This window comes from Antedon bifida, chromosome 6 (assembly GCF_963402885.1).
Source record: "Antedon bifida chromosome 6, ecAntBifi1.1, whole genome shotgun sequence".
Lineage (NCBI taxonomy): Eukaryota > Metazoa > Echinodermata > Crinoidea > Comatulida > Antedonidae > Antedon > Antedon bifida.
The window spans coordinates 8,048,862-8,064,416 of NC_136231.1; the positions used below are offsets into that span (position 1 = coordinate 8,048,862).

Here is a 15,555-nt window from a genome sequence, read left to right on the forward strand (position 1 = left end):
ATTTATATATTATAATTTATATAATCAGAAGCTAATTAACATTTTTAAAACACACACAATATAAATTCATTAGCATAGTTATTAATAGGATATTCGCACTTACTTAACAATATATTGTTGCTCATCTTTGATAGTCTCAACTGATTTGTTGAAAATCAACAGAATGTGCTCAAACCTCGACAAGATTCTAATCTATGAAAAACGAAAAAAAATATAAAATAAACAAGTTTATTGGTACCGTAAAGATATATGGAAATATTATAGACTAGGCCTAGAACTGCAATAAAAACAAGTCAAAGTCACATTTTTGTCAGATCGAAACCCAAATAAATGGTTTTGTTACTTTACTTACATACTTTATTGAATAATAAAAAATAAAAAAATAAAAAATCGTCTATAACAAGTTGCCTTCCCATAACGTACTTTCGAATTGGTTGTTGTTGTACTTTCTCCAGTTACGGTACTATTCGCATCCGTTACTTGTATGGTATACTTAAATTCTTGATTCTTCCAATTATCTGGATTAGAGTAATCAATGTCCTTGTACAGAAACCCCTTACCAAATACCTGTCCAGTGTCTGAATCAATCATAAACAAGCTGTTGTCAGATGGTGACATGCTATACTCTAGCTTGGACGTTGTATCTTTATCTTGTGCCTGCAGGTTAATTAAAACAGTCAATACAAATGTACGGGGTAAAAACATATTAGAACTGTATTAAATTTGTCCAGTACAGGAAAATACCATGCTACATAATCACATATGTTTCACAGTGCAGGTCTATCAATTAGTATTCCTTCATTCATTTCTTTATTTCGGATATTACATCCCTATATAAATCATACAAACAAAAACAGAAACAATTACACCCGAAAATTAAAAATAAACTTCCATAAAACCAACCTACAATATCCTAAAAAACAACACTGATGTAGGTTGGATTGCTGAAGTACAGCAAACTCTAAATGAGTTCACAGTACCTTCATTGAATTTACTCCATAGAGTCATACATTATACATTAACGCAATACGTTTCAAATAATTGAAATTTCACTTCAACGGAACATTTGGAGAATGTCCTGCATTATGATACTGTTTCTTCTATCATTATCATCACTAGAGGGTGAGCTCGATTTGCTCGCTCTCCCTCTAGGAAGTGTAGACGATGGTTCTCGGAATGATAATGACTCGGGTAACAAGTTTTAGAAGGACATTCTGGCCTGGACGATTTCGATCGGTTACCATTATTTAAATGCTTTTGATATTGGTAAAACTAAACCTACTCACTCACAGTGTCTTAGATTATTAATAGAGCTTTACGTATAGTATTTATTGTAGATATGAAAAGTGGTAAAAAAGAATAACAAATGCTTTGTAAATTGTAGATAACAGTCCGATGAAATCTACTCAAAAATAGGATAATTGTGTTATAAATATAATACAATATTGTGTGTATAAATGTGGATGGGCGTTAATTAGATGGTATTTGGAAATGGGGGGGGGGGGTGGGGGGGAGTGGCGATAATTATTTTAATTGATGTTTTATTGGGGAGGTGTTCCGGGCGTTTATTCAAATAAACACCATCCTAATCGGTATAATTAATACATTATTCCGCGACACAGTGAGCCGTTTTGGCCTAAGAAGGAAGACGTTTTAGACGGCTTGCAATATGGGCAGAAGTATCCAGGGTCCTGACGAGACACAGATAGCGCATAGTATACATGAGTCCTGGCAGCTTACTCAACAACTCGGCTATCGGGGTTTCATTCGATTTCAAACAAAAGCTCTTATCATTAATTCTCTCGATGTAATTTTATATAATTATAATATAATAATAATACTCTTATGTTTTATGAATATATTTAATTTGATCTTTATGTACTACAGTACTATACCTTCACACGCGCGGTCAGAAAATAAACAAAAAATCAAAATGGCTATCGACACCAAGCACCAACGGCCAACTTAGTTGAAACAGGGAGTTGTTTTACAACTCCCTGGTTGAAACCAACCATGCAGGGAACTTGCAAGGTGATTGACACACCTTACCGTGAACCCGGAAATTACTTACCGCGCGTAGAGTTAAAATTTACCGATTGAAATCAGAAAATTTCTTATAAAACCCTTTATAATATCTTCCTAAGATAGAAATATGGAACAATAGCGTCGATGTGAAAACTAATGTTATCAAATCTACGCTTCGCGGTACATCTGAGATAGAAAAGGTAGGTATCCATGGCGGAGATTTGTACCGAAGTTTTTGCATTGTGCTCGCCTATGTCAGAATTAACCATAATTTATATATAGATTATAGAGTTACAAATCACATGACCCAAGTATGTTATACAGTCAACAGATTCAAGGGCAATGGTTTAGCTTAACACTGGGTAAACCTGTTTTTGTATTGTATCACATTCCATAAACTCATATCTCTTAACCTAACCTTACATGATACAGGTATCAGATGTGATATAGGCCTACAAATCAAATTCCGTATTTATCAAACATTCCTATGATACTGGGAAAATATTGTAGTATGTATCACTGATAATCGGGAACTTTAGCAGTGGTTGAGAGTTGTTATGTGAGGATATTGTCTCTTGCAATCTCGTAAAATAAAATATATAAAAAAGGTTTTAGATTTGAGAATTAATACTATTAAATTCACCAACCTGAACTTGAAATAGCTCATAACCATATTCGGTATCATCTCGGACACCAGCAATAATGTAACCATTAATATTATCGTTTTCAATTGTTGGTGGTTCATCGTTAATATCCTCAAGAATGATAGTTAGCAAGATTTCATTTGGAGTTAGAACAGTATCTAAATTCAAACAAATCATAGTTCATGTTAAGAAAAGAACAGTACTTATTTCATTATATGAAATATAGTTTTAGTTGTTTCTCGCCACAATTAATGACAGATAAGGCCAGTCCGCAATTTTATTTTTCGTACATAAGTTGGGGACTACTTCAAAAATATAACTAAACGTAACCTTCTAAATAATCTCTTTCTCACTATAAAGTAAAAAAGAGGTTGCTCATGGGATTCGAACCTCATACATCAACATGTAAAGTCCATAGTCTAATCCACTCGACTACACAGACGGCTCGGCCTTTCTATGGTACACAGATATGACAAACGTGAGGAGAGGGAGAGAAAGCTATGCTACATTACCAGAAGATGGATATGTTTGAAGTGCAGCGACGTGTTTCAAATCGTTACTTTCCGTTTCGCAATCACTCGTCAGATTAGAGCATTCGTTTAGTGTATAGTTACAGAATTCAGCAGCTATTATCAAAGTATATGAGGCATTTGCTTCTCGATCTAGTTCATAAATTGGCCTCAAGATGTTAACTAGTGGGTTGGGTATACAGAAATCATCTACCAGAAGAGGAAGAAAAAAATAATAATCTTCTAAATTATTCGGTCACTACAATGCGTTCAGTAGTCAAAAGGCATACCATTTATTATTAGCTTTATCAATACGTTCCAAACCCGTAACATTATGTAGTGGCGTAATATGCTATTTATTCAAGAAGAACGGTAGCAATAAAAAGAAACCGTAATATATAGCCTATACAAAAATAAATAGATTTCCTCAACAGCAACAAAAGGTTACCATGATTTTTAAAAATGATGTAGGCCTAGAGAAGAGTAAAATTAGTGATTTCACTCTTGCTGTTTCAACCAATAAATTTACACACGATGATACAAATAATAAACTATATTGCACACATAAATTACAATAGTTTATAATTGACAAATATAGGCCCCTAATACCGTATTCTATATATTCCAAGGTGACGAATTAAATTCTAGTCATACTTTTTTTTTCAAATTGAATGTGAAAAACTTACCAACACCACTTCCTCCTGTAATAGAATAGGTCACATTCCCTTCATTTCGATTTTCATCAGGAAGTTCTGCTGCTGGAAACTGTTTTAGATCCGTTGATTCTTCCATGATTTCCAACCTACATACACAAATATTTTCTTTCTAGTTAGTTATATGTATTCCTTTCAAACTTATCCAACAACAAATACTATAATAATACAGGTAATAAACTATATCTTTTTTTTATAATTTCATTGAGGCTTGTGGTGTGGAGAAGAAACACCAATCACACTTAGGCTAAGGGAAACCCCTTGAAATTAAAAAAACCTCTATCGAAGTGAATACAATTTAAGAGAAATGCTTAAATATTTATTGGAAAGATCTCACTTAAGTGTGAATACGGCCACTGGACTATAATATTGGATACATTCCTTTTGATATTGTGGTTTTCTATTCTTTTTTTTCTAAGCCCCAGTGATTGTCATAACGCTTACGTTTGCTTTTCTGGTGTACTTTTATTAAATTTAGGCTGGCCTGGTTTTGATAACACAATTTCAACTCCAACTTTATCTGACTTCGGTGGTGATCCTTGATCTTCAGCGTGTGCTACCAAGTTAAACGTTGGCTGCGAATATCAAACGTTTAATGACATTGTTTAAACAATATAATCTAATAATAATAATCTATATACACCTATTTCGCAAAATGTTTAAACTTATATTTGAATGCTATGTTATCTTACCAACTCTTCGAGTAGATCTGAGGAAAACATGCGTTTAGTGGTAATGACTCCGGTAGATTTGTTGACAGTAAAGTATTCGAGACTTGAATCTTCTGCACTTAATGAATACACCAACATACTATTGAACCCCTATGTTGTACAAAAATATGAAACATTTTATACTGTATTGAAATCACAACCTAAAATTGAGCTTTTTCAAATTATTGACACGTTTTCTCTATTCTTTTTTAATACATTCATACCATTTTTGTGAGAGACTGCTAGTAAGGGTAACTCCCTATGCTCGCTCTTTAGTAACTTCCACGCGGTGTCATAGTTATCGATCTAAACTACGTTCGCACTGAGCCCGGATTCGGGCATCAGTTTGAACGTAGTTTAAATGCCTGTTTTTCATAGTTCTATATTATTTGTAATTTTGTCCAAACTCCAATCTGTTTTATTTAAATTCAATTTGACATTACCTTATCTGCATCTTCTGCGTGGACTGTCAAGACCTCAACTCCAATGTTAGCATTGTAGTCCGTAAAATACGTTTTGTAGGAATCTTGATCAAACTTTGGTCCGTTGTCATTTACGTCTAAAACCCTAATTAGCACGGTAGTTGTATTTGTTTTAAAGTCTGTATCATCATCAATGTAAGGCTGGATTATGTTGAATGCTACGATCGTCAGGTTGAATGAGTCTGTAGTTTCGCGATCTAATTCATCTTTAGTGCATATTTCTCCCGTATAAGCATCGACACCAAAGTATTCTGCGTTATCTGAAGATAATTTATAGTTATATGTTGGTAATCAACAGTCAATTTATATCTAATGTATCTTACACAATCCGTATTTTTTTTTAATAATGGCTCATAAAAATATTAGTAAAAGAAAGTAATTTGTAGTGATCGGCATTATATCATCATCATTATATTATCATTATTAGGCCCTATAAGTTATTAAACTAGCATCACAATGGTAAATATTATTTCTGATAATAGTAATTTACATTAAAATGAACATATCTCATTCTCACTTGTGGAGGCCACAGTCATTAAGACAATGAATTCATACCTAATAGTTTGTAGTTGACTGTATTTGTGTTGTTTGAAGAACCAATGTCGTCATCATATGCATAAACGTAACCAACTGTGTCATTCACTAAATGGTTTTCAAAGACGTCAAACGCAAATGACTCCTAGGGAATAAATGTTTATATTAAGAATAGCAACATCTCACATTAATTGCAAATGACATAATAATGCATTGTAATTTAAATTGATAAAAAAATTAATGTTTTAGAAATTTACACAAATTAATTCTTGCAGTTTTTCTGAAATAGCAGTAAGCCAGACAATACAATAACATACACTGTCACACTAGCAAATTAGGTAGACTCTACACACGGTTGTTACACAAACAGGCCTCTATTATTTAAGATTGACGTTACAATCACCGTCTTTTTATGTACATATTAGTGCAAATATATATTGTTCTAATTGTTTAATGTAAACTGATAAATGTTACCTTAAATGTTGGTAAATTGTCGTTTATATCTTTGATATTGATCACCACTACTGCATAATCTTTCAAGCTACTCGGATTGCTAACAATCACTACGATCTGTATATTTGGTACAATAATATAAAACAATTATTTCTAGTTTTGTTTATAAGAAGTGACTCACATGGAGAACATAGATCACCAACAATGAACTTTTTTTTTCTATAATTTCGGTATATAATACACATCAATACATAGTCGTAATGCTAATTGTTCTTACAACCATAAAGAAGCAAATGTTCGGCATTAGTCACCAGCGTCATTAAGTTAATGGAAGTAAAAGCCTATTAATTGAAGAAGTTCAGGCTTTTTGTGTATTGTTTAAATATTGTTATATACTTAACTGACCTCAAAATTACTGTCTCCTTTTTCACAGTTAAACTTTACTTTAGAAGAGACATTTCCATCATTGTTAATCTCGAAGAATTCTGCCCCACTTCCATCTAGTTCAAATGATAGAGGTCCGTCAGACGAAGAAGTATCACCATCTTTTGCAGTAACTTGAAATAAGTACATCGGATCTTGTTCCTTACATAAAAGATTTAGGCTTATAGTCTCAAAAAATCATCCTAATTATATTATGCTTAAAAAACCGGCAATGACAGGTGAGAAAGCGTCTGGCAATATTTAAATTATTGATGCCCACAAAAATATTAGTGTAAATAATATCAATCTATCTACTGTATCTTATTGTTTTCTCTAGATTGTTTAGAGATCATTATTAGAAGTATATAATAATAATCAAGGTAATAATCAAAGCAATAAATACCTCTTTTAAAGAATACTGTAACGGGGCATAAGTAATAACTGGGCTGGGGCTTGGTAGTTGAATTCGGAACTCTAGCATTGCGTTGTCCACACCGGACTCGACACTTAAGTCATACACCTGAACATCTACAGTAACATTAATTATTGTCGAAGTATACCTTGTCGCTATAGAGATTTCTGTTGGACTTAATAACAGTGAAATTGATCCGCTTGAAGGGTTTATAGAGAAAATACCTGTAATGATATATACAAGAATATGTAATTCTTAAGCATTTAAAGTAATTTTATCCCTACATTAATTTATTTTTACCAAAGCATAGGTTTGCCCTTTATCAATTTATTTCTATCAATATAGTTTAGCATAGTTTTGCCTTTGTTATCGAAGAAAATCTTGTATTTTTAATATGCAGACGTATTGTGATTATATCAGGGAGCTGTAAGTAGGACGTAAGCGCAACGTAAGTGATTTGACCAATCACAAGCGATGGATTATTCGAACTGCCATTGGTCAATTCTCTTACGTTGCGTCTCTAGTGGGAGCCAAGCTTTGCTGGGTCACATAGTACGCTATAGGTTTGGACATCTGTGTGCGAGAGAATCCAATATCTAGTACTACTGTAAATACATGCATTCTAATTAAAAAATAGAAACTCTATAACCTCCCAACGAAAATAATGTTACTAACGTTGGCCATTTGCTATATTTTCCTCTTTCGTAATATTATACATGATTTCACCATTTCCAAGCTCGGGATGATCTTTATCTGTGGCATTTAGTTTGAATACTTCTGTTTCTATCTTCGTGTCACTTTGAATTAGTGGGGGCACAGATTCAATAAACTTTGGAGCAGTATTATTGACAGCTACGATGGTTATAAACACCTGAAAAAAAATCCCAATTTCACTTTATATAATCAATGAAAGAAAGTTACATTAACAAAATATGATGACAAACAAGACCAAAATAAATCAGCTTTCACTACTCCAGTTTTGGCCTTACGTAAAATTCATTAATCATTAACACAATGTTAATTGCAACATTAGTTTAATAAAATAAATTTAAATATAATATATATAACGTTATTCATCTTAAACGTAAAATTAAAGGCACCAAATTTTTAAATATTTTTTTAAAAATTTACTTAGATAAGCTGGTAACTTCAGAACATTTAGCTTAGGCCTATTGTATGTCTACGGTATATTACTAATATTGAATCACAGACAATTAAGTTTTAATATCAACATTTAAAATATATATCCTACAGTTTCTTGATCGTAGATCGATTCTTCACTGATGTTAAACGCCTTGACAACAATAATGTAGCGCCCAATACCAGCGCTACTGTTAATTGACAGCTCACCATCTGTGTTAATAATCAACATAGTAGATACAATCGTTTCACTACCAATTTCTTTAAAAGAGAGAAACGTATATGTATATATAAATCCAAAGGCATTGACATCGTTGTATATATATATACATATTAATGACAATGATAATCATACTTTACACAAAGCCTAATAATATTTAGATATTGATATTATAACAATAGCCATCATTTGTTATCAAAAACACCTTTCTTTTAAGTCATAAAATCACAACTACGACATCCAAAACACCCTTGCTACCATACACGAAAACGAAAAGATCATAAGAAGCAAAAGCACACAGTTTTTACATTCTGTCAAAAATAAGTTAAAATACCTTCTTGAAATGTTTGTTTAATAATTTCGAACGATATATCTTCGGCATTTCCGTACGAATCTGTTTCTATAGACAGTGTGCAATTTCCAATCTCCTCACGATAACAAGTGGTGTTCTCGACAGGTTCAATGTTGATGCTGTATGTCGGATTGCTTATAATGTAAATATTCAGCGTCTCCTTTACAGCATTGATGAGCTCTGTGCCGTTGATATTTTGTACTGTGATCGTTAATTCATATGGTACACTGCTGACATTAACTTTGCTGATCTTTAGCGTTCCTGTAGAATCTGTGCAAAAGAATACCTAACCATTAAAATACAATGGTATATTGTTAAAAGTATACTTATTATGTAACTATCATCACCACCACCATCATTATCATCATCGAGACATTATCAGACTGTGTTCGTCCATTGTTAGATGAAGCCCTCCTCAAGCAATTTCATTTCATTTATTTTGTCTCCATAAAAATACAAGGACAAAGAACAAGAAAAAACAACAAACAAAATCAGGCAGGGACAGAATTCCTAAAAATAGAAATTAATCACTATCTGGTAGGTTTCCTATTGCACTGGTTGGATAAAAACATTTAAAATATAATGTGTATAAACATTAAAATTGCATAAAAATACTATATCAAAATAGAATTGAAATATATTGCAAGGCCATGTTCTTCTGTCATAACTCTACTTATACTAGCTAAATATAGACTATGACTTGGAATCTTCATATATGGAGATCAGGGTTAAAATAAAAATGAAAAGAACAAATTTGAACTCTGGTCAGTTTAAACGAAACATAAAATGGAAACAAAGCTGAGATAGGCTCCAACATGGAGAGTACAATTAACGTTGTAAAAGCAACCAGCTCATTCCGCCTGTTTCTCCAGTGTCTGCATTTGAGTCTGGCGTTGTGTAGCCACCGAAACCATTAATTAACGGTATACTGTAATTTTAATATAGGCCTACTTAACGTTATTCAAACAAAACCTCAACATACTTACCCGTAATATCATTCTCAATATAGAAATGATTATCATTGTTTGATGACTCCTCAATTGTAAACCATACAATATTGTTTGGATAGGTATCGTTATCAGTCGCGGAAAATGTGTGTATCTATAAAGTTGAGAGTAAAACAATAATTTCCAATCATAAATATCCAAGCTTAAATGCAATGTCTGTCGATCCAAAGGAAAATACTACTGGATGAAGTTAATATCAGTTTAACGGAATACATTAGACGAGATTACATATTCTCCAGATAAAGGAATACAATACTAGGAATGCATCTTTTCAGTTACCAATGCAATCATACAAAACCTGTGAGAACTTACCGTTGTTCCAAACTCAGCAAACTCTTCGTATACAATAAATTCAGTAACCATACTCTCTGTTGTAAATGTTGGTTTCTCATCATTTACGTCATCAATTACTACTTTAATTAGGCACACATCCGATATCACATTGTCAGGATTCAGTGCCTGGAATGGCAATGATAAAATTAAATAAATCGATAATTGATCAAACACCGATACAAAAAATCGATACAATAACAAACATCATTACAAGCAAGACTAACAATGACTGCAACCTTATAATATAATAATATTATATTTCATTTACAGTATTTCAAATTATCTAACTACAACAATGAGTTAAATTCCTATTCAAATCATACCCAGATAGAAAGTGAAAAGTTTTTGTGAACTTCTCGATCAATTGGTACATTAGTTGTGAACAATTCACCTGTCGTATCGTTTATTACAAAGTAGGTAGAAAAGATATCTGAAACAAAAGAATAAATAATTCCTTTTAAAATTTAGTATTATAGACTTCATACATCTACAATGTATTTATCAATGTATCAATCAATAACATAAAATTCAACATAATAGAAATAAAAAATGCTGGTCATCGGCTCATTACGCAAAATATATTGCTGTATAACACAAATGAACCAGGTACTCCATAAGCAATTAATTAACAAGTAAAAGTACACAGTCAGTGTTTGTTCCAAAAATTTGCACCCAATTCTGCTTTCCTACAATAATTTAATACACATTTCACATTATACATTATCTGCAGATAGAACTGACAGTATGTACAGTAAGTATTTAGTACACCTAGACTTGCATCATAGATTACTGTCACTAGTCAGTTAGATATTATCCAGTGACTTCTGCAGAATCGGGTAAGAGTGTAAAAACCTACCACTTTCTGTATTGTTGCCTAATTGATATAATATTTGGGAGTTTGGAGAATCCTGTTCATCCGCATCATATGCTTGGACCTGTCCAATTGCTGTTCCTTCTGGTCTTCCTTCTGAAACGTGGATTACTGAATTGCATTGGTTGTCGAATACTGGTGGATTATCATTCTCATCCAGAATATCCACTGTAACCTAAAACGATTAAAGTAATTATTACATATCTCCAACCCCATTGCTTTATTGATATTAAACAAATGTTACCTAATGTTATTGTTTACTAGCTTTAACGTCATTTTGTGGTGTTAGTAGGCCTATGTTGTATGAACCAGCGATAGCACATGAATGATAATACTATAACTAACAATCAAAAGCTTTTTAATAGAAACGATTATTGTTGAGATGATATGTTAAATAGAAGGAGTGAACCAAACAAAACAAAACAAAAAAACAGAATAAATCGGGTGTGGTATTGCTCCTAAAGGAATAGTTTAAACAAACTCCTCATTGGCATTGGCTTACCTTGGTAAGGTTGTATAAAGGCAACATAGTAGCATTATCTCTTATAATTATCAGGACATCATAGCTACTTTGAATTTCTCTGTCCATACTCACATTAGTTGTAAACAAACCCTAAAGGAAGAATAAGAACATGCTAGATATGTAAGTAAAACGTATTTGGAAAATTGATTGGGAAAGTGAACTTAGTTACAAACTTAAGACTACACATAAACATTACAAATAAACTTGAAATAGATCAATCGTTTTGGATTTTAAGGTAGGCTTATAACAATTGTATATGTACAAAATATAAAGTAGCATATATAAATATACACGCTAATATAATTAGCCCAGGCATAAATTCAATAATTTGTTAGATCAGTAGTTCAACCACAAACGGCAGGCAGAAGGCAAATCGGTAATAACAGGATTGGTTCTAGTTTTGTATTTATTTATTCGTTTCACTTCAATAAAAAAATGTGTCATTCTTTCTGTCAGTGACAGGGCCAAAACTTCTTTTGATTAGCAAGTTAACCTGTCACTAGTAAAACACGTAGGCCTATTGTTAATTAATGTTTCACATAATACCATTTCAAAAACAATACAATAACAAACCATCCTGCCATAAACAGACAAAAATGGAAACAAATTGTGGAAAGCGTAATGTCGGAAGACGGAAAACGTTAAGAAGAAGAAGATAATACCGTTTCAGTATCGAGAGAAAAGTATTGAGCGAATGACGGATCATACAGATGGTAACTTAGTTGTTGATTCTCCAATGCATCACTGTCAGTAGCATCAATCTGTGAAAACAGAAACAAAATAGACTGTTGATATAATAATCGTTATGGTTGTTATTGGTACATTGTATCTTTCAATGTTAATGTCGAGGGCCACCACAAATAAAATATAAGTCGGCCTAATCAAATTATATTAAAGATACATTGTCCTACTGAAAATAAAATGTTTTTTTTAATGTTTTTGCTGAATATGCCATTTTAATTTCATATAATAGTCATTCACTTTGACTAAAAATGTATTTACAACTGTAATTTAAAGATGTATTGTCCCCCTGAAAAATTAATTCTTAAAAATTTTCTGTTGAATATGCCATTTTAATGTCACCAAATAGTTACCCACTTTAAACAAAAATTGGATCGAAAAAAAAGTATTTACCTAAAAAAATCAAAAAAATAGTCAAATCGGCTGCCAGCCAACGGGTTTTTGGTTAAATTTAACCATTTATTTCGTAATTTTAAAAGTGAAAACATTCATTTTTTTTTCTACAGAAATGATTAACTTTATTTAAGCTACAAAATAATCTATTCAAAGTCTGATTTTATTAATCTTTATTTTTCATGTTTTTGGGGGACAATACATCTTTAAATAAAAAAAATAATCAAATTTACTGGAAGTCAATGGGTTTTTGTTTGAATTTAACCATTTAATTTGGCTTTTAATAAGTGACATTATTCTTTTCCCTAGGAAGTGAATACCTTTATTAAAATTCTGAAATGGCCTTTTCAAAGTCTTTTGTTTATTAATCTTTTAAGATTAATAAAAACAAATTGAAAATTAAAATGTTCATGTTTTGGGAGACAACACATCTTTAAGTAAAATGTTTATTGCATTGTTGTAACAGTTATCAAGTTATACAGCGTTGGATACAAATGGTTCACCGCCTTATTGCGAAGTGTTCTCGCATACAAGCCTAAAAATATAGCTTACCATGATGTTCTCAGATCCTGAGGCACGATTTTCTTGTATTTCAAGTTCGAAAACTGAAGTAACCTCTGGGTAGTTATCATTTACATCCTCGACGACTACAGTCAGGTTAAGCGTAGTAGTCTGAAAGAAATAACCCAATGTATAAGAAACCTAAACTAACTCAGACATCAGATCACCATCACCGGTAATAAACCCAATCGCAGACTATAAAAGAATCAGAATAATACCTACATTGAATCCGTCTGTTGCATCTATATATAAATTGTATTTAGATATGACTTCCCTATCCAACGGGTTGATTCGTGTTATCTCGCCTCTATTAAAAATAAAACAATAGCAATACGATGATATGAATCTAATCCAATGAAAGCCATCGGTTAAAAAAAGCAAAAGAAAGCATATTATTACTGTTAAGTAGCTTCGCGGCAGAGTGTTGAGTAATTGGTCAGATGTTTTACCCTATAATGACTTTATTCCAAGTACATTGAGAATAATAATAATAATATGTAATTCTCGGGTGGGACTCGAACCGACGACCTCCAGATTACTGGCCTGACGTTCATACCTCTAGACCACCGAGCTTGCGCTGATGGCTAGAGATTATATTCGAGCCCAAGTAAGCAGGGGGTACTGCACCAACAGGATTGTAATTGTTTTGTAACTACTCCACACTATTTTTTCGCGAGTATTCTCAATGTACTTAGTATACGTCAGAGTAGGGCAAAACATCTGACCATATTATTACAACTTATAGTTTTAGACTGTTACTAGAGCTAAACACTAGAGCTAAATATTATAATCATTCTATGAAACATTTGGAATGTTGGTTACAATCTGTATTTACAGGTTATTGATAACTAATTGTAATAAGCGAAATTTAAACTTACGTTACATTGTCAATTCTAAAATCATCACTCCCACTCAGTGTATACATAATATTTGCAGTAATGTCGTCATCAGTAGCCTGAAAAACCACATTAAACAATTGATTCAATACTTGTACAGCATACCGTATGGGATGGCCCCACTTTGAGAAAACTCTTAGGTTTGCTACCTGACGAATAATCTCAGTACAGTGGTCAAGCCATACCAATACTTGCTTTATATTCTTATTGATTATTCTCCAGTCACTCTAATATTAAGTAACATATTTATAGCTCACTATGTCGGTCGGTCGGTAAACACTAAATGTCGGTAAACACTAACTCAAATTTGGGCACGCGACTGCAGCCTTGTATATGGAAATCATGACAATGTGTAAAGTAAATATACACAAAGCTCCCCTTCCTACACAATTGCCTCATTCAAACATGCCAATACATGATGTTGTTGCTAAATAAAACTATATATGGTTCTCTAAACGTTTGGAATTATTACCTTGATAATAAGGCTGTTACATTATTTGTTATAGTGTACACATATTTGAATGAAATTACCTTGGCAGTAAAAATATGTTCAGTGTGCTCGTTTTCATATACTTGAATTAACTTCGAAACTTCTGGAAATTCAGGGGAATACTCATTCACATCTTCAACCGCAATCACAACATCAGTAAATGCACATCGTCTGTGCAGGCAAGAGAAAAATTACAAGTACCGTTATCAATTATTTAACTTTACTATAACAGTATTAATGTAATTTATTGAAGAATTACAAAAGAAAAGTTATTACAACAGTCTGTTGTCAGCATTTAAAATAGCAAATTTGTTCATTTAGCCACAAATGAGTATATACTGTTTAAGACAACTAAACAAGTTCAGTGTAAATAATAATATTTTGATTACATTCTATCAGTCTATTATTGTTGGGGTTTGGAAATATTGTATTGCATGGTGGGGTGGAAATGCTACAGATGGAGATAAGGGTAGAATTGATCGTGTGGTGGTAAGTAGGGTTGAGAGGATGTCTGGTTTGTGTCAGTAGTCGGTGGATTCAGTTTATTGCGAGAACCTCGACAGGCTTTTTGGGATTGTGTTGAGGGATGAAAGTCATCCTTTGAATTCCAATTTAGGCAGTCTCAGGAGTGCTCGCATTGGAAAATTGCGATCCGCGGCTCCTGGCACAAACCGATATCTTTTCTCCTTTCTACCCACAGGTATCAGGAGACATCAACGGAATTCATCCAGATGAGCACCATGGAATAATATGTTCTTGTCGTGAGTTTTTAAAATTGGTATTGTTTCGTCTTGTTATAAATATTGTAATTATGATGTATTTTAAGACGAGCAATGTAATTTTATCCCTGTGGGAACGAATAAAGATTATACTTGATAGCTTGATGGGCAAAATCTATTTTTCTCTTTTTCTTTCTGTTTTATTGAAAAATATTGCGTAGATTAATTACGATAATATGAAACTGAGTCAGAATACAATTTTAAAGTTATAGTAAATAGCAATATTCATTGTACAGGTAACAAAGCACGAACGTTATTTTTCCATTCCTCTTTACAAGTATCGAATTGTGGCAATCCAAAATAGTGACAATAAGAGGTTATTCAGAGCATTTTTAAAAACTAAA

At 32.5% G+C, this 15,555-nt stretch overlaps 1 protein-coding gene across 1 annotated transcript; it reads right to left on the bottom strand.

The window, feature by feature from the left end:
* Positions 1–99: 99 nt before the first annotated feature.
* On the bottom strand, positions 100–14,618 carry LOC144845135 (protocadherin Fat 4-like). The gene is made up of 25 exons (XM_078702291.1): positions 14,474–14,618; positions 13,925–14,001; positions 13,269–13,353; positions 13,038–13,157; positions 12,014–12,112; positions 11,331–11,441; positions 10,814–11,003; positions 10,281–10,387; positions 9,937–10,083; positions 9,604–9,718; positions 8,600–8,887; positions 8,158–8,306; positions 7,581–7,776; positions 6,897–7,129; positions 6,476–6,655; positions 6,092–6,187; positions 5,639–5,762; positions 5,045–5,343; positions 4,584–4,712; positions 4,336–4,466; positions 3,865–3,980; positions 3,182–3,388; positions 2,673–2,827; positions 424–657; positions 100–192 (listed from the first exon to the last, which is right to left on the bottom strand). Exons 2-25 carry the CDS (start codon positions 13,969–13,971, stop codon positions 100–102), a joined length of 3,651 nt encoding a protein of 1,216 aa, XP_078558417.1. The 5' UTR covers positions 13,972–14,001; positions 14,474–14,618.
* Between the last annotated feature and the right edge of the window lie 937 nt (positions 14,619–15,555).